Source organism: Pseudopipra pipra, chromosome 2 (assembly GCF_036250125.1).
Source record: "Pseudopipra pipra isolate bDixPip1 chromosome 2, bDixPip1.hap1, whole genome shotgun sequence".
NCBI lineage: Eukaryota > Metazoa > Chordata > Aves > Passeriformes > Pipridae > Pseudopipra > Pseudopipra pipra.
The window spans coordinates 85,521,371-85,541,600 of record NC_087550.1 but is presented as its reverse complement, the minus strand read 5'-3'; the positions used below and the strand labels follow the sequence as shown (position 1 = coordinate 85,541,600).

General features: G+C 44.3%; 1 protein-coding gene and 1 long non-coding RNA gene across 3 annotated transcripts in view; both read left to right on the top strand.

Annotated features, from left to right (window-relative positions):
• Positions 1–20,230, top strand: part of LOC135409991 (uncharacterized) — a 38,281-nt gene that overhangs the window by 11,785 nt on the left and 6,266 nt on the right. Inside the window, exon 3 of one of the 2 annotated variants that reach the window (XR_010428462.1) lies at positions 547–890. The exons of the other annotated variant lie outside the window; for it this stretch is intronic. This is a non-coding gene — a long non-coding RNA (uncharacterized LOC135409991). Of the gene's footprint in view, positions 1–546; positions 891–20,230 lie in introns of those variants that run through there. 2 annotated transcript variants of the gene reach the window in all.
• On the top strand, positions 14,143–16,692 carry CHST7 (carbohydrate sulfotransferase 7). The gene has a single exon (XM_064646210.1). It carries the CDS (start codon positions 14,742–14,744, stop codon positions 16,146–16,148), a length of 1,407 nt encoding a protein of 468 aa, XP_064502280.1. The 5' UTR covers positions 14,143–14,741; the 3' UTR covers positions 16,149–16,692.

The following is a 20,230-nucleotide window of genomic DNA, read 5'->3' as shown; positions in this document are numbered from 1 at the left end:
GGTAAATACAAGTTTTTCCAGGTACTCAAAACTTGAAAAAGTTCTTATGAAAAAACCTGGAGTTGGTCATTTAAACAAATGCAGAAATTGAATTCTTGTGTACAAAACACAATAAAGTTAATGCTACAACAACACAAAAGCAGGGGCAAGGGTGAAGCAGGGAGTGGCTGAGGAGTGCTTTGCTTTATTGAAAGTGGGTCTCCAGCACAAACCAGCAGAGCCCAGCCCGCGCTGCACAGGCCCAGACATGCATCTCTCATATTGGATCTGCTCTCTGTGTAGGCAGGAGTCAGAGAGAGCCTGCCTGAGGGCAGGAAGAGAATCTTGCATCCTCCAGAGTAAGGGTATGAACCCAGTGGGACACTTACAGTTAAAAATACTGGACACTTCCTCACATGAACAGGAAATATGCTCTCTCTTGCCAGAGAGCAATTTTTCAGGTTAAGTGCACAAGCTGCATCTGGGATGGGGATATTGCTCAGTGTATTTAGCAAATTAAGTTCTTTCAAGGACATACAAATTGAAACAGATTGCTCTTATTTAAAGGGTGATGAGAAAGGAAGAAGCACTGCACTCTGTTCTTCATCAGTCAGAAAAAAGTGACTTGGCTGGAAGAGGCAAGTAAATTACTGAAGGTATGCCTAACTTATGAGTGTAAGTAGGAATAGATATACCTGAAGTGTGATAGGATCCCATTTCCACTTTGCCCCCCAAGAGATTTCTTGGCTTGTGCTGTATATGGACAATACACAGAGGCCCTTTTGATTTCTTTAAGGACTCCTAGTAAGCAAACACTGGAAGATGCATGGGAAAAGTCTGCCATCATCACTTAGTTGTGTTTTCAAAACACTTATAAAACGTGAACTAGTTCAGACAGGGTAATGCAGATTCAACCCAGCATTCCTTTCCAATTCATATATCAAAAATGTACATTTACTAAGGAAATAAATTTTGTAAACCAAGCCAGAAAAATGACTGAGAGAAAATTGAAGACAGAAAGAGAAGGAAAACCAAACATCAACATTCTTGTTGACTATTGAAACTACTCCTTGTCTGACTCCAAAACAGGTAGAGAGAGAAAGATGGATGCCGTAGGTTGGTATTGGCAATTTTATATTCAACCTTGTTATTGCTTTCCTAATATAGTCAGTTCACAAGGGATCTGATTCTCCATTTTGCTATCCAGTTTGAAATCAGGTAATCATGGAAGGTAATACCTGTATATTTTACTGTGCTAAATGAAGCAAATTGGCTTATGTGACAAGAAAGTAGACGATCTAACAGGTGTATTTACTTTAATATTTTAGGATAGTCCTGCTTAATTTTTTAGTTCCTCACAGAAATATTTCCTCAAGTTCTGAGCCAAAGGAACATGCCATGTTCATGACAGCCAACAATCACTGAAGGAGCAGTCAGCATTTCCAAATCCCATGTGTGGGATGAGTTAAGGAGCAGAAGCAGATGTCACAGCATGACTGATGTGAACCAGGAGTAAGTCTTATAAATGGGCACTTCTGTGCAAAACATCAGCAGTCACTTTGAAGTACACTGTCCCATATCTTGCAATGACTCCAGACTATCTGATCCTGCCCTGAACAAGCACAGTGTCTCCAGGTTTGTCCAGTGAATCTTCTGATGTTTGGTGCTCTCAACTCTAAAATCACTCATATACAGTGAGGAAAAAAAAACTCAAGAAAATCTTTGCTGGTAAAAGCATTGCAGGAGGAGCTCACAGCCCAGAAACTATAAAAGTAAAAATTTTGAAATTAACAGATGCTTTGTTTCAGCACACTTTTAGGGTCTCCATTATTTAGTTGGTTTTCCATCTCATCCCAAAGCATATCTACATGTTTGGTCGTTTCTTTCCCTCTGGGATTTGCTGTAATGCTGTCAGCAATTACGAGCATTATGGGTGCTAGGCCACATTTATGCATTCTCAGCATCTCAACCCTCTTCATCTTCTGGAAGTGGGGCCTGTCCCCTTCTCCCCAGGAATTGTTGTGGACTCTCTCCTGGGCTTGCACAGCCACCAGCTTCCTCCTGGCTGAGCTCAGACTTACTACTCCATTCCCTCACTTCCATACATTACTCACTCTTTTAATTTTTTACTCTCTGCTTTCTGTGCTGCCTGCAGTTGCTTTGAGCAAATGAAAAATAAAAAAACAAGGATGGTAGGTACTTTAAATGGAGTGCCCCCAGATTTGCCCCTCAAGTGAATCCTGCAAAGGTTAGCCTGCATGACTGTTGTAAGTGCAGCTGCTGCCACAGGAGCCTGGAAGAGCCAGCCCTGTGACCCATTTTAAACACACAGTCCCTGATTCATGGCAGAAATCTCATTATAGACATTTATTTTTTTTAAGAACTGGTGAGCAGCAGGTAGCAGCATATCTTCAAATTAAATCCAGTTCAATAAATAGCACAAAATTAAATGATTCAAGGTCTGGTGTGCCTTGAGCTATACTTAAGCCCTGTGCATGATTAACAGATTAGAATGAAAAAAAAAAACCCACAGCTTAATCTGTCCGCTGCAGAGATACTTTTATTCCCCTGTGCTGCAAATTGTTTTATCTCTAGATACTACACCAGTCAAGCTCTGCCTGTAGGCCTGAGCAGATGGTGTGGCTAGAGGAGCACTGAATTTCCAATTTATCCTGAAACCTGGATATTTGTGTTGTGTCCTTTTAATGATAATACTCTTTTCAATTTTTGCAAAAAGCTATGTATTTGTCTGTATTTTATTCATTACAGTAGTATTCCCAATCAAGATCAACACAAACAAATGCTGAGAGGCTCAGACTGGTCCCAGGCCATGCAGTAATTCAGTATAAAAGAAAAGGTGATGGCATTCAGATAGCCCAAATCCTATTCTAATGCTTCATCTGTAACAACACACTATCTGCTATGTGGCTGTCACTTACCATTCTTTGAATTAGCACTTTTAAATCGTAAATGTTCCTCATAATTAACTTCAATTAATTAACAAAGCTGGCATTCCCAACCTTTATTCTCTTAAATGGAGACCGCTTTTATTTTTTTATAAGGCTGCATAGCTGTATGACTACACCACTGCACTTAAAAGCAACTGAAATAGGTTAATATAAAACTCAATGCAAGAGAATACAAGTTCTTCTGGTGCAGCAGGACTGTGTTTGCCTTTCAGCAGATACAGAGAGATGAACATGCTCAGTCTGTCTCAGGATGAAGCCGTTATATACTTGCAATATTACATATGCTGTGCATGGCACTGATGACAAAGAGTATCAGGCACACATTGAGACTATGCTCAGGTCTCAATTAGGAATATCAGTGATATTCCAGGCTTAGGTGCTTGGAATATCACTGCAAAGTTTTTGGTACTTAAATAACCAGAAAATCACTATCATCATTTGCATTTCATAGCTGAAACTCACTTAAATGCTGGGGCATATCAGAATAGCAATGAGACACATTGGCATATTCCTGTATTTTTAAATATGAAAAATCCCACCCTGCTGTAGCAGGTGATGTTTTGCAGTCTGCTCTGATACCCTCCTTCATTTATGCCAGCTACTTCCAGCAGATGTTTTTCTGCCAAAGTGCCTGAACAAATTAGAAAGCTGCTGGCACAGGGGATTTTTCAAATTGAGCAGTGGAATTTTAATTTAGTAATTCTCTTAAATGCCCGATGTAACACCCTCAAAGCCCTATGTGGGCTTATAAGCTACACGACCAAGTCAGTCTTGCCTCAGGTACAAAATCCCAATGACAATCAGCCTGCACCAGCTGTAAAAGCATTGTTGCCTAGTGAGTGCCACAGCAGGGGGATGGCAAGTCACCTGCAGCTGCTGAGGCACAGGCTTATATGAGAAGACAAAAGCTGTCCTAGGAGTAGGTTTATATGTCAAACAGTTTCCTTTCAGTAAGCTTTCGTGCAGATTTCCTCTATTAAGATTTCAGAAATGAGTCAGGTGATCCATGACCCAGTTTCAAAAAGGAAAGTTACCCCAACCTGCTAAGTTACCATGAGCAAGTATAGTCATCTGGCTTTAGGTACTACTAAAGAAAAGCAGAGCTGATTAAATAAATAATTTGTTCTTTGTGGTAAATTTTCAATGAATTGATGTTTGAGCAACTAGCTTTGTTGTGTGTTAGAGGTTTTTTCCTAACAGTGATTTCTGTAGTGACTTCTATTAAAACAAAGGCAATGTGGTTTTAAGATCATTCAGTGTGGTAAGGGTATGTTGAGAATTTAAAAACCTGTTTGTATGTGTAATACTACTTTTCTGAGGAAATATTTCAGAACAGCGGTCTATAATGTTGAAAACTGTGGGCACTTTTTCTGTTGCTTCTATAAAAATAACGGCATTTTTAGTGCTCTTCGTCAAATTCAAGTGGCTATGACTCTTATATGTACCTGATTGATCTGTAAATCTTGGAGGTTGGATTGTGTAAAACTCCTAAAAAAGTAATCAAGCGAGTCTGAGAGATCGGATGTTTGAGGAAAGACTGATTTTCCAGACTCTCCAGAACAGAAAAACATGGGAAAACATCTCAGTGTCAACAGCTAAGCCTTTCAGACGCTCTCCCGTTCACCCTGAAGCAGCAAGAAAACATCATTTTATATGATGAGCTCACTGTCTGCAGTGCCAGACTCTGCCCTTCCAGAATCCTGAGGGCTGGGGAAAGAGTTGGTGAGCCCACATCTTTCCCCCATTTTTTATTTTTAGTCATTTATTATCACTGCCAAAGGGATATCTATCCCCATGTTCTTACTCTTTTTTTGTTGCAACGAGGGTAGTGACAGCTCTGTGCATACCAGGTCTGAGGCCCACGTCTGTACACAGCCCAGCCAACATCAGCAGCCAAAGAGACACAGCCAAAAAGATTAGCCACAAAAATCTCACAAATGTTCAGACCTGTCAAATTTGTTGTGAATATGCAGATCAGCTGGGCTCCTGCAATTGGTCTGCATATGTCCAGCAAGCATTAGCCCAACTAACCATTTTAGATTTATCCAGGATGCCTGGAGAGGCAACTGTGGGCCACCAGAAGTTCAAAGAGTGCAGAAGCTCCGAGTACATTGGCAGTGCTCCAGTCAGAGCTACAGGGAGGTCCTGAGTTGCACAGAACAATTTTTAGAGTTGAATGCTGTAGGACTGGGGGAGGAGAAAAAAAGCTGTCAGTAAGGCCAATGACAGGAAGGTGTAGATGAGAAAATTTTCCCCAGATTTAAGATGACCCTAAATATTTTTGTAGAGAGAGTCTCTGAACTATTATATGCACCTAAAATAAGCTAGAGATTTGAGACTGTCATTTGCTCTTGTTTAATTAATGTTTGTTAAGATACCTGTTGAAACTATTTTGCTCATCTTCTTATTATAAAAGCTTTGTGATAGTAACGTAAGAATAATAGGAATAATCCCATCTTCACAACAAAGACTAAAGGGAGATTTGTAACTGATTTAATTTTATTGTGTTTCAACCTCTAAATACATCTTTTTATGTCAGAAATACATAACAAATCACATTTCTGTCAATAGGAAACACAGGTAACATGAGTACACCACTCTATCAAACTGAAACCATAGCTGTTTCCTGTTGATAAGCTTGCAGCTGCATCCAGACTTGGATCCAGAAGTGCATCCTTCCAAGGATGTTGCTTCTGGACTGATTTAGGCTGACACAGAAAGGGATAAGAGCAGACAAAGTTAATACGAGCAGAACTGCAAGGTGCAGATGGGGAATACCCTTTCTGGTTTTAAGCAATTTGGTTTAGTCTGTCATAAAACTTGCATTATTCAAAGAGACACTGAGAAAATTAGTTCCTTTTTATTCCTAAACTTCAAAATTATGCATCTTAAAATGATAATAGAAAGACAGTAGTTCCGTTTGATTGGCAAATTAATTGAGATTGAAATATTAGCCATGTGCTGTTTAATTTGTCCTGTTTTTTTCCTAAACTGAAACAGAAAAACATACTTTTTTTAAAAAAATCTGTTCCTGCTTTTCCTTTCCTTCAAATACTGTTCAAGATGTTTTGAATTACAGTGAAAATCTATGTATTTTTGCAGCTGAGGAGATTTTGATTTACCTACTGACTGCTGATGAGGGTACTGATGACTGACAAACATCCATCATTTGAAAATTTGAGACATCAATATAATCTATTAAACATATCAAATTATTTTAAATTTCTTGTCTGTCTTCTCATTCAATGGCAGCAGAAATTGAGACAGACAGCATTCAGCAAAGCCACAGTTTGGTGTTGACATCAGTTTTACTTTCATCATGAGACAGTTGGAGGTATTGCCATTTAAATCAGAAAAGACATTAAATGCTTTCTACTTGAGCATGTTGTTGGACAGAAGGAATTTGTGCCTGAGACAGTAACACTCCATCCTGCAACATGCTGAGCTGGAACTCAGATCACGGCTCTTATATGGGCCATGTAGAGAAGGAAAACAGGTTTCCTGAAACAAACACAGATAATTTTAATTACTTTAATTGTTTTTGCAGGAGTTGTTTGAAGAGAAGCTCACTTTTTAGGACTCCCACAGGATAAAGGTAAAGTAACAAAGTAAATAGACACAGGGCATCTTAGATCCCAGGCAAGACATTTAAGCAAACTGATCTATTTGACTTCCTTGCAGAATAACTGACTTCCTCAGAGAAATAAGGATGGCACTGAGCAATCTCTAGGCATCATCTGAACCCCTGAAGTCAGTAAAGCCAAACTACTGTGAAAAGTGGTGATTTAGATTTCCCTGTGAAACCTTTTTGATGGTACTGTTAGGTGTGGTACATCAAAGCCCAAGATACTCTTGTATGAAGGCAGCTCATACTGGAAAGAAAAAAAACCAAACAGTTTTATAAGAGCAATAAACAAAATGGATCAAGAATGAAGCAAGTGACATTGAAGAGTTTCTCAAAGTATCAGGCATGGCTAGATTGACTGATATCCTTGAAGACTGCCAGTAAGTCAGGACACCAAGGTCCAGGACAGGTCGAAGAGGGCCATGTACTCCTTACAGAGTCTACGTTTCTAGGAGGTGTCCCTCAGGAGATGACTTAAACCACAGCCTCAAAGAAGGTCCCCAGTGCTCATCAAATGAAAATATGCTATGGCTGAGTTACTCTGCAGGAGAGGTGACACCACTGCTAAGAAACACCTTTATTTCAAGTCATTCTGTAGACTATGAACTTGGGTAAAACCTGTTTCACTAAGACCAAGTGGATAAAAACCCCAAATACCTGAAATGTAAAGGGGCTGTTTAGCTCCCTGGTTCTGTTCAGTTTGGAAGCAGGTGTGACTCTTCATGTGAAGTTGTTTGACTTAGACCCAATACTCAAGAAGACATCCCATCCATTTGGCAAAACAGCTGTGTGTGCATCGAAGAGACTCAGAGAAGATACCCCCTTGCCATATTTGTGTTATGCTTACAAGGGGATATACAGACAATAATCCACTTGTATGTTTCTATTCTTTTAGCAACTATGAGTGAGTACAGGTGGGAAAGTCTGGTTGTTACATCAGCAAGTCAGCTCAGATGTAGATGGGTGTCCAGCACATTGCTCAAAGTGACTCTTGGCAGAAATAAAAGCCAAAGGTGCAGAAAATTGTCAGTTACAAAGTGCTGAGCCCCTAAGGGAACCCACTGTCCTTTCCCAGTCCCACAGTGCTCCCCCCACCCTCCCATTGCCCAGAATCCCATTTCAGCCCAGTCCAGCCCCATCAGTCAGGAAAGGTCCAAATCAGAGTTACCTTGCTTGAGGTAACTTACCTTCATCAGAACTCAGATGGAGGCAGCCAGGGCAACAATTTCAAATACTTTAAATATTAGAAAATTTAGTAGAATTTTCTGCCTGTTTTACCAATAGTCTTAGTAGTCTTGCAGTGTTTTCAGGGGGTGCTTCCCAATGGCAGGTTGAAGGAGAAATCACACAAAAAAACTCCCCATCCAGTCAAACCACAAAGTATGGCAATATGTAAAAACAAGATGTAAAGTAGGGGCATTTCACCACAGTACCAAAACAAACATGAACAGTCCTCTGTAGCTCTTTTCTAGGCAGCTGCTTCAGCTTCAAATGGAACAATATTCTTCCCTAGAGGTTGGGTGACTAGATCATCCAGCAAGAGGATAAACAAAAAAACCCCATAGGTAAGAGGACTGAATATAGTGAAGGAAGGACAAAAGAAATATCAAACAAGAACAAATACAGCAGAAGACACTACAATAAAGTTTCCTGTAAGCACAGCAGAGGTATAGGGAGTTTGAAGACATGCTCCAGCCTTGGCCATTCCTCATGTCCAGCAAGCTGGAGCAGCCTTATTAGACCCGTTCGGCCCTACCACCAGCAATGCCTACATGCTCTTCTCCACACAGCCAAGTCCAGCAGCTGATAAATTGTGTGTGAAATGTACCTGGACAGAGGATCATTCCAGAAGGTGCAGAACTCAGGTTTTCCCAGAATATTTCCATAGTCAGCCCAAAGTCAATAGGTGGAATGAGCAGGAATTTCTTCTGGGAGAACCTGAGGAGTATTGCAAAAACTGTACTGAGATCAGCTTAAAGTTTTCAGGATGCATTTAAATATTTTCTGTTTGAGCTATATGGTTGAAATAAATTTGTGCAGCAGCTCTGTAATCGCATGTAACATTTTTTATTGTTGTTCAGATAGAACTACCACAGGTGTGTAGTTGTGCTATGATTGCTTCGGACAGATTTTGTTAAACTTGCAGTGAGGACCCAAAGCAAGAGACTAACACCAATTTTGAAATCTGTTGCTCTCATTAGACACTCGACAAAAGAAATTGTCGACTGCTGACTATCATTCCAGTTGGAAAACCCCAATTAACAGCATAACAAGCCCAGAGAAAACTTCCTCATTAATAACCAGCAATGACAGCCAGGGAGTTAAACTGGTTCCCAAAGGCTGCAGGAACCCAGGAGTTTCCCAGAATCACTGTATTTCTGCCTGCTAACATTTTTCCTTATAAAAGGTAAATAATCTTGTGGAAGCATATACCAGATGAAATTTCAAGTGAATTATACATTCTGGCATTTGTCTTTCTTCCAAGGCACAGTAATGTCTTGTGGGAATAATTTGCATCAGAAATTCTGAACTTATAAAATTATCTTTAGAAAGCTTGATTGGACATATTTATTAAGTAGGTGCCGTGACTGAGCCCTCAGCATTTTCATTTGCACATGCCGATACGGATTTGCACATATGACTGAAGTGAATAAAAAGGCAGATAGATACTCAGTCCAAAAATTATATTCTATGCATGAAAGTGTTGCCTTAGGAAGGCACAGGAGACTTGCAAGTATTTTGCTACAATGGCTAAGAGGTTATTTTGAGGGGAAAAAAATCCCCAGTTAAAAATAGGCCTCAAATTTTCTAGTTCATTTTTTTGCTTGATTGAACTCTGAAAGATTTAGTTCCCTAATTATGCCGACACAATGGCTTAACTTGTTTAGTTGCGAAAGCTTGCTGTTATTCTTAATCAGCATCTCTAATTCAGCAATAGTAAGCCTGTGACAATGAGAGAAAACAGAAAACGATTCACAGTTTCTGCCACTAAACCAAATTATTTCCCACACATCTTGTACCATCGGAATAATTTTTCTTCGGCAGCTACTGTTAATTGCCAGGCAGGGGGAGGCTTGACGGAGGTGCTGGCTATTGGTGTAGCACAAGCCCATTTCTGGGCTGTGAGAGAAGTGGTTCTCTGCTAATGGGACAACAGAGCCCACTCTGCAGGGGAGAGGCTTAAAGTCTTCAGATCAGAGTCATCCTTGGTATAACTTAGGAAGGCTCAAGTTACATCAGCATGGACTTGGATCACAGAATAGATGCTTTCTTCTTTCATTGTTGATGATTCATCTGAATTTACATTTTTATAAATAATAACAGATTTTTCCTTCTGAGCTTCCTGTCGAACCTCAACTAATACATAAATTTGCTTTGCTCTGCCTTCCACCTCCTGCATTTTCTTGTTACATTTTCTAGTAGTATTTTCTATCATCTTCAACGATGGCATTAGCTTCCTTTCTTAGAGGAAGTTAGAGGAGCTCACAAGATCACTGATAGCATAAAAGTAGCCATGTTTCAAATTAAAAAATCACCTGCTTTCAATTTGTTTTTTCCATTTCAATGCTCAGATCTCCATTTTTGGAAAAGCCACATATTGGAAAGCCACAGACAATTCCCACTCTGACCCTTAGAGTATAGTATATTACTAATACCTTCATTTTTAAAAAATCAGAAGTGGAAATAAAATGCCTCTGCTTCTCTTGGGTGCAGAAGAGCTCCCCTAGCTGGGTACACATCAGGCTGATGCAGCTAGCTGGTCCAGTGATGCTGAATGATGAATCAAGCATCCCTTAGCCCAAAAACAAGCTGCAGGGCTGGATTTGGCTTCATCTGAACACCTCCTCAGCTCACGCTCTGTGCTCAGCTCTTATGTCAGGCAGCAGAGAGCAGCAGCATGCCTAACTTTACAACTTTACCAGTTCTCAGGAAGAGAAATCTGAGAGAGAAGGAAGCAATGCATCCCCTCCCTTCTGACTCCACATATGCTGCTGGTCCCCAAACTCAGCTGCCCTTCAGTCTGAAGGGCACAGAGGAGTCTCGTGCCTTCCTGCTGCCCCTGCTCTTCTGCAGAGCTGTTGGCTAGTGTGATCTGCATGAAGACTGTATGATTATATTAACCAAAACCTGAAGTTGTACACCTAGCTTCTCTCGAATCAGCCTAAAGAGAAACTCAAAGGTCTGGATTTGTGCCAGTGTAACAAGCAAAAGGAGTACACAGACCAAGGTAGTTGTGACCACCACCATTTTCCTGCATCATTTCCTCGTCTTTCTTGCAAGTGCTGAAGAGTGACATTGGGTGTATGAGCAAAGTTGATTACTACCTTATGCATGTAGCTTTGCATCTGATGCCACTTCTACCCATCTGCTCACCAGTCTCCTGGTTTTGTCTCACTTTCCACTTTCTTTGGATCTGCTAAATTTCCATCGAGTCTCTCAGAACCTCTTGATATTTTTGACCTTTTACAGGCACGCAATCTCTGTTCCACTTGGGGGAAACTCCACTGCAAAAAATCCCTTCTGCCCCAGCTACCTCGCCTGGACCAGCTTCCCCATCCTGTTATTCTCAACAAGTCCCTTCTAAAATGTAACCTGCTAAGTCTGGTCTCATATGTCAAACATGTGATGTTGCACATGTTGGAACATCTAATGACAAAGCAACTCCAAAAATAAAGACATCGTCCTAGCTTGTTGGCTTCTTGAAGGTTTTTAAGCTGCCATTAACCACAGACTTCCTCTTGGCTGAAGCCTGTGAGCGACAACATGTGCAAGCAGAGAGTTCATTAACAGTCAGGATGTTTGAGGGTGGTGCTCCCTGTGCAAAGCATATTTAATTTTATCAGCTAATCAAGCTATTTTTAATCACAAAGCACTCTTTGAAAATGACAAGAGCATGCGAGAGCTGAAAGATGGATGGCTCAATATAGAGGCAACTATTTCTATTTTGAAGCCTCTCCTGAGAAGATAAAAATTATTCTCAGGATGAAATGCTGTATTCCAGCATTTACTGTCTCTCTTGTCAGTAGAAGCACTGTGGGAGACAGAAGAGCAAAAATTAAGTTAGAGATAATACACAGGAAGCCAATGTTATGTTAGATATAAAACAGCCAGTACTTTCAGCGACAAGCTTGGAAACTAGAAAGGAAATACTGCAATACTAAAGTATGCAGAGCATGTTATGCCCATGTTATTTTTTCCCCCTTTACAAAATAACATTAAGTACAGAATTATCATCAAGAAATGGCAGGAGCTAGATGCCAAATGGGCAGACTGCTTCGCAGGTCAGTGAAGAAGAACATGGCTGTCTCCTTCAGGAGACAGAACTGTCCTGATCTTGGAAGGAAGAACAGAAGATCATTTGTATATGTACATGTATATGTAAATAACGTCTTTACGGTTTATAGAAAAAGCCCAAATGGGAGAAAATTATCCTCCTTATCTGTGCTGAAGGGAGAACACATTAGTACAGGCTGAAAACCAAGCAAAGAAAACAGCTCTATTCAGACCAGCAATCTGCTCCTCAATGCTCAAATTAGGTACTTCTTGTGACCCCTCAGGAAGGCTGGAGCTTGGCAATTTCAAGCCTAGCTCAGGCACCTGCTGGGTGGCAGAATAAATACTGGCTTTCCTGGAATCTTCTCATGCCAAAAAAGCCCTAACCCAAAACAACTGAAGTAAACACAGCCTAATCCTCTTGCAGTAGAGGAACCGTTGTGAAGGTGCAGAACAAAACATTTACTGTCATTCTTTTTTGGTTTGATAATCTTTTAACAATTGTGATTTTATCTTTACTAACAGATTTAACCTGTGGTAAAGTGATTTGCATCTTTCCCTTTTCCTAGAATAGTTGACACAGAAGTTTGTAGCTCCATTGTCTGAAAAAAAATCAGCGTAATACGTACATAGTTTTATTTTCACGGTTGTTCATTTGTCTGACAGGCTGTCTTACTCTGAGATGTTTGATTCTTTTCAAGACAGCTTTACTTTAGTTAGGCAGCTTTAAGACCTTGATTTTAGTTCTTAGACAAGTATGCATCATAGAAACCAATAGGAAATTAGTTTAAGGTAACACATATTGCAGCGTGGCTCATTGGTCAGAAATGGTGCTGATGCTACTGCCACCTCGGTGCTTTGTCTTACAAAGGGGAAACCCTGGCATCTCAGAGCTATCCATTCTCATCTGCACTTCTCAGAATCCCATCTTGGTAAATCTACCCGCATTACTATTCCGCGTGATGTCACAGAAGTCAACCACACCAGAGACACCTCTCAAAATACTAGATATGCCTGTTCTTTCTATATGGGAAGGGGTTTTCTGGCAAGACTGTGACTTAATTTTGGCAACTGTGTTTTTTTTCTGTTGTCCTCCTTTAGTTGCTTGAGGGTCTGGATGACATCCTGGTATTTATTGAGTCAGAGGTGAAACTCACACTGGCAAGTATGAAGGCAGAATTTCCTTTCCAATGCTATAATTTCCACACTTTTCTGCTCAGGAGGTTACAAGTCTTTTTTGGCACCATCTACTCACTCAGCACACTATTAAGGGCAAGAAGCCCAGTCTTTAACACTTATTTAACAGGGGTCAAATAAAGCATTAGCAGGCAGACTGCTGGCTCACCACCTGGACAGAAGCATGCTTTTTCTCTCACATTGTTTTCTGCTTCTTGTACTTTGCCTGACAAATTCAGAATAGGATTATTCTTTAATAAGTGGACATTCACACTATGTGCAGCAGCTTCAGACTGTGTATCTATATATCTGTACCATAGAAGGAGCATTTTTAGAACCTATGTAGCTAGTGGGTTGTTTCTGTTCTCCATTGCATGTGATATGGTTGACGAAGGTTGTGTCACGTGTCTAACCACAGGTGAATATATACCACATAGACTCTTCTGGGAGTCAAAGCATCATGCACTGAGGGCAAGAACTGCATTATCCTCTCTGAATTTCACTCTGCCCACCATACTTAAATATTAGTAGTATTTTACAGAGGATGCCACGTATTGCCTAGAGAACAGTCAGCAGCTCCCACTACACCATCAGCAGAATGGGGACCCCACTTTCCTGACAGCTGGATGCCTTTACCAGGAACCCAGGATCATGGTCCATCTCTTTCTGTGAGCAACTTTCAAGGTCAGGTAGGGGCTGGGCTGGAGATTTTGAGACTATACATTTGAATTTAAACACCTGAAATCAACATCTTGTTGACTTTCCATCCCACAATAGGCTTACTTAAGCTAATCTTAGGTGTCTAAAAAACTAGAAGTCTAAGTTTGAGCTGGTAACTTTACGCTCCTACTAGTTAATCAAGAGGAAGGTTATCAGGAAGCTATCAGACATCCAAGACAGGTTGAGTGTCCCTCTGTGGGTGCCCATTTCTTCCTACCAGCTGCAAAGGGTGACCAGTTCAGACAGACACAGAACTTTTAGGTGTATAAATTGGAGCAATGAGTCATGATCGAGAGGTCCGCATCCCATCAGCACACACACGTAGATAAAAGCGTGGCCGAGAAACCCCGCAGCTCGCTATAGCGCCAAACTGCAGCACTCCTGAAACTCACTGCAGATTTTAATAGCTGTCATCCATCCTAAAAATACTTTTGCACCGCTTCGTGCTACTGTAGCGTGTTGCGTGTTCTTTCTCTGGAGCTCCGGTGAATAGCAGGACCAACCGCTCCTCCTCGGGACACCCTCGGCTGCTCGGTACCTGTCCTGGCGAACATACCTCCTTTTCGGTGCGCCCCTTCCCTGGCCGGGGTGACTCCCGCCGTGCCGAGCCCGCCCCTCCGGCCCTGCCCGGGGGGGAGGGCGGGAGGGAGGCCGGGTGAAGGGCGGCCTGGAGCCCGGCGCAGCGGCGGCGCGAGCAGCGGGAGCAGCAGCAGCCCGCGCCCCGGCGGCGGCTGCTCTGGCGGCGGGGGCAGGTGCGGGCGCTTCCGCGTCGCGCTACGAGGAGGAGGAGAAGGAGGAGGCGGCGGCGAGAGCGGGCGGGCGGCGCGGCCAGCGGCCCCGAGCCGGGCCGGCGTGCCCGTGGGCGTGCTCCCTGGCGGGGAGGACCGCCCGCCGCCCACATCCCCGCCGCCGCCGCCGATAACTTTGCCTCTCTGCAAAAAGCCGCCCTCCGGCAGCCGGAGTCGGCGGAGCACCGGCGGTCCGAGCCGCCCGCCGCAATGAAGGGCCGGCGGCGGTGGCGGGGCGAACACCGTCGCTTCGCCGCGGTGCTGGTGCTGTACACGCTGCTGCTACTCCTGCTGGTGCCCTATGCGCTGGACTACGGGGCCAGGCGCGGGCGGGCGGACGAGGAGCCTCTGCTACGGCGCTGCCCCAGCCTGGAGGAGGCGCTGAGCGAGTGGGGCTGGGAACAGCGGCCGCCGCTGGACGAAGAAGAGGAGGAGGAGGATGAGGCGGGCACGGCCGGGGCGGCGGGGAACGGCAGCGCCGGGGCGGCGGGGAAGCGGCACATTTACCTGCACGCTACCTGGCGCACGGGCTCCTCCTTCCTGGGGGAGCTCTTCAACCAGCACCCCGACGTCTTCTACCTCTACGAACCCATGTGGCACCTGTGGCAGGCGCTCTACCCGGGGGACGCGCTGAGCCTGCAGGGCGCCCTCCGCGACATGCTGCGCGCCCTCTTCCGATGCGACTTCTCCGTCCTGCGCCTCTACGCTGCCCCGCCCGCTCCCCGCGACCCGCTGGCCCCCGCCCCGCCCGCCGCCGACAACCTCACCACGGCCAGCATCTTCGGCTGGCGGACCAACAAGGTGATCTGCTCGCCGCCGCTCTGCCCCGCCGCCCCTCGGACCCGCGGGGAGATCGGTCTCGTCGACGGCGCCGCCTGCGAAGAGAAGTGCCCGCCGCGGGCACTGCGGGAGCTGGAGGCCGAGTGCCGCAAGTACCCGGTGGTGGTCATCAAGGACGTGCGGCTGCTGGAGCTGGGCGCGCTGCTGCCGCTACTGCGGGAGCCGGGCCTCAACTTGCGGGTGGTGCAGCTTTTCCGCGACCCCCGCGCCGTCCACAACTCCCGCCTGAAGGCGCGGCAGGCGCTGCTGCGGGAGAGCGTCCAGGTGCTGCGGAGCCGCCACCGCGCCGAGCCGCGGGGGTCGCCCCGCCACCAGCAGCAGCATCTCCTGCTGCCGCCCGGGCTGCTGGGCGGCGGGCGGGCGTCGCAGCCGCAGCACCGCGCCGAGTTCTTCCTCGGCGGCGCGCTGGAGGTGATCTGCCAGGCTTGGCTCCGCGACCTGCTCCTGGCCCGCCGCGCCCCTGGCTGGCTCCGCCGCCGCTACACGCAGCTGCGCTACGAGGACCTGGTGCGGGAGCCCCGCGCCGAGCTGCGCCGCCTGCTGCGCTTCGCCGGGCTCACGGTGCCGCCCGCCCTGGAGGACTTCGTGCTCAACATGACCCGCGGAGCCGCCTACTCCTCCGACCGGCCCTTCCTCATCTCCGCCCGCGACGCACGGGAGGCCGTGCACGCTTGGCGGGAGCGCCTCAGCCGCCAGCAAGTGCGGCAGGTGGAGGCGGCGTGCGGTGAGGCCATGAGCATCCTCGCCTACCCTCTCAGCAGCGGCGACGCCCGGTAGCGCCCTCGCCCCGCGTCCCGGACGGGCCCGAGGGCAGGCGGGTGCTGTCGGGCAGAGCTGAGCGCGGAGGTTCACTGCTGGCACGGTGGGCGCCCAATTCGTTGGCTGGGCGCTCCCTAGGGCCAGCCCCGGCTGAGGGACACTTGCCTCGCCTCGGGTGCAGGCAGCGTGGCAGGATCCAGGCCCCCCGTCCCGCTGTAGTTTCAGTGGGGCTGTGCAGGGCAGAGGGGATGATTTATTTAAGAGAAGGGTTTGGTAAGAGTGTCTTCCGAGTACGGCATCAATCTTGGAGCCATTTCAACTTGAAGCTGTGATCCTGTACAAAGCACAAGTGTGCTTCAAAAAACTGCATCAAAACTTAAAAATCCCCCAAATGAAGACTCTCAGCAAGGAACTAAGAGGGCCTGGAGGGTGCTGCTGTGAGAGCACTGCCCTCCCTGAGCGCTGAAGCACGCTCGGCTCTGTCCTTCCGCTACTGAAACACGTACAAGAGGCTTCTGTGAAGTCGCTGCAGGGGTCAGTGGAGGCCTGGGCGGGCAGGAGGGTGCCTACTCAGGGCAGGACTCGAGTCTTCTGCTCCCAACCTGCTCCGTCCCTTCTGCGGGGACGGTCTCTGCCCCTACAGGTTGCTGATGCTGTGGGGAGGGGGCGCTTGCTAAGGGACAGGGAACCGTGTCCAACTCTGTCCACCAGCAGGTTGTGCAGAGAGGGTAAGCATTCTCCTGCTTACATGTTTCAAAGATGTTTGTGGCAGAAATCTTTGCTTTTCTGAAGAAATCTGTAATTCTTTTGGAAGTAGGATATTTTTTAATATATGCTGATACAGTTTGGTGATACTTATGTGAGATACAGGTTACTAATATGTTTCTTTGGGACGTGTATAGGGTGACAGTAACTGGAAAACAAAAGCTTGATATTTCCATTTTGTTTTCTCAGTCAGATGAGAGAATCACTTTTCTTCCCTAGCTTCCGGGCTGACATATTGTGCTGTGCACTGGTTCCTCCTGGTCACATCCCTTCCGAACAATAACATCCTTTCAGCTGGCAACGCCTGGACAAAAGCAAATGTTTCCTAAGACGCTAAGACAAATTAATCATGAAGTTCCCAAATAAAACCTTGTATTAAAGAATAAAAGGGAAAAAAGAAAACCCTCAAGTTTTATTTTAGATTTTAAAATTACATTTTCCTGCAAATATCCTCTAGCTTATATGAGAAGGGTGTGCGTGTGTGTGTATCTGTGAGTACCTTTGTTTCTTAATTTCTTAATGTGGTTGTAGAAGGTTCAATTGTAATTTAGGGATGAAGTTTTTAACTTCATAGAGACTGCTTTTGAGTCCATTACAGTATGTCAGTGTTTAAATGGCCCCATGAGAGTGTACAGGATTATAGGGATGTTTACATGCAGTCCGCAAATACAACCCGAGAACATGAACTTCAAATCGAGGATGATCCAGGATCAGGAAGAAAGCAGTATTTGTATAAAGTGCTGGAAATAAAGGCAGTTCAAAGATGTTACATTACCTTGTAGTAAACATTTCAATTGCGTTGTAGTTTTTTGTGCTGAGTGTTGTGCTGTAAAGCATGTCAGTGAGTTAGTATGAACATTTATTTTAGCTCTTTTTCTTTCTTGACCTTCCCACTTGAGAATATGTTGGCACAAGAAGCAGGTTTCTTTCATTATATAACAGAAAAATGTGTTTTAGCAAATCTATCCATTTCCCAGTAGTGTGCTTCATATGATTCTGCATCCTGGGGTTTCTGTTTGAAGTAAAAATTACAGGGGCTCATTTTGTGCTGGAACAACCTTGTGTATTATGTAAGGGATATTTCTGTATTTTCTAACAGTGCCTGTGACATTGAATTTTGTATCTGAGTGTTCCAGTGGCATTTAATAATGGTATTTGTGTAGATGGACAATACCTGTATTAATGCCTTGATAACCTGTGTCAGGTAACCTATTTTGGAAAGCTTTTCTGAGACTACACCCATCCTGGCCTGTACTGACAGGTTTGGGAAGAAAATAAGATTTTCATGCATGCCAAAAAATGATACGGTACTTGTTTTCTTACACTGGATTTTAATCTCCCATTTAATGTATCTCGTTGATTTGTTCTTAGCTAGTTGCAGCCACGGAATTGTATGGTGCATCTGCTAAACATTTGCTTCACCTTGGCAGGGAATCTCATTTCGCTACTTTGGGTGATAAATGTCTTTCATAGATTTTTAGAAATCTACACTTAGTTTCACTTACAATCATTCATCATGATGAAGAAGTGTGGCCATCTAGCTTAACTTGATTCTTCTAGCTGGAAAGAAATCCACTAATTATTTAGTACTTTCTGAAGCAGTTTCCATATTTGAACTACAAAGATAGTGAAGAGTCTAGAGGGGAAGCCACATGAGGAGTGTCTGAGGCCAATTGGTTTGATCAGCCTGGAGAAGAAGAGACTGAGGTGAGACCTCATAGCAGTTTACAGCTCTCTCACCAGGGGAGGAAGAGGGGCAGAGACTGATCTCTTCTCTTTGGTGACAAGTTAAATGACCTGAGAGAACACCATGAAGCTGTGTCAGGGGGGTTTAGGTTGGATATTAGGAAAAGGTTTTTACCCAGAGAGTGGTTGGGCACTAGAACAGGATCTCCAGGGAAGTGGTCACACCACCAAGCCTGACAAAACTGAAGAAGCATTTGGACAATGCTCTTAGGCACATGGTGTGACTCTTGGGGATGGTCCTGTGAAGGACCAGGAATTGGACTTGGATGATCCTTGTGGGTCTCTTCCAACTCAGGGTATTCTATGATTTTATGATAGATGCGTTTTCTGTATCAAAAATTATTTCTATCAACAAAAGTTGTTCACTAGCCCAATTGCTCTTTATTAGTGATTAATTTAATATTTTTTTTCACTCCAAGCTGTCTTGTAGGGTTGTTTTTTCTTAATTTTTGTATAATGCAAAAAGGGCTCTGTTGGGCCAAGTGTACAAAATATAGCAAGTGCAATTTGTGGTTTGTATTCAGAGCACCTGAGTTCATTAGAAAACTCTTCTAAAAATCCACAGGGATTTATCTGAAGCTGAAAAAGGAGTGAGTAGCCCAGAGTGGCATCTTAGAGTAGTATCTGCAAGAGTATGTAAGGCTGGATGACACTTGCTTAATGACTGATGGTGTGACATGTGTGCTTCGATCACTAGAATGCTTTCTGAAATTCTCTACCCAAGGAGGGCAACTAGGGCTCACCAACAAATGCATCCCATTTTTTCTCTTAAGGGTGTTTTGATGGCATTAGAAAACATCGTTCAGGATGCTTACAGCATATACTTGTTGGTCCTGAAACTCAGACATTGAAGGAAAAACAAATGTACTGTCAAATGTCAATGTCGGCACTTACCTGAGAAGACAGAAAAAGGTCTGATTAGGATGACCAGCACGAAGTTTCACTGGCAGAAGTCTTTGGAAGTAAGCAGAACTTGCTGAAAGCAGGACACCCGTGGTTAGACTGCATTTTGAGAAGAGCTGGACATTTATGGCTTGGCCATTTTGAAGTAAAGTCACACTTCTAGTAAATGATGTAGGAAACGGAACCCTAATGCTCTTTTAGAGCAGGGGATGGCATGGTAAGCAAGGGAACAGTAAACACATTTTTATAGCCAACCTGAACTTGGCAAACTTAGAATCAGAGGGCAGGACTTTGCCCTAGAGTTTTAGTAGTTCTGACTGAGATTTGTTAAAATTACCTACTTGTGCTACATTACATGTACGGGATTAACAACTTTAATGTATTAAAAAGTCATAGTGGGAAATGGGTGCAAAACTGACAGCTCCTCACAAGACTTATTTCTGTCACCTGTTTTTACTTCTAGTTGTCACACGTTCTGCCTTAAGGGAGGTAGAAACTTGAGTACTGTAATTATTCATAAAAGGCTGTGATATTTCCACACTGGAATTGTTAACTGCTCTTTTACAACATCATCTATATATTTAAATTGTTTCTTTCAAGGAGGCAAACTGTACTGACATACTTGTGGGAAATGCTGAAAGTCCAGGGCCAAGAAATACTTGGCCCCTGCCTTAATTTTACTGCTT

Bases quoted from the DNA above. Each gene is read 5' to 3' on its own strand.
- CHST7 (XM_064646210.1), top strand. From the start codon at position 14,742: ATGAAGGGCCGGCGGCGGTGGCGGGGCGAACACCGTCGCTTCGCCGCG.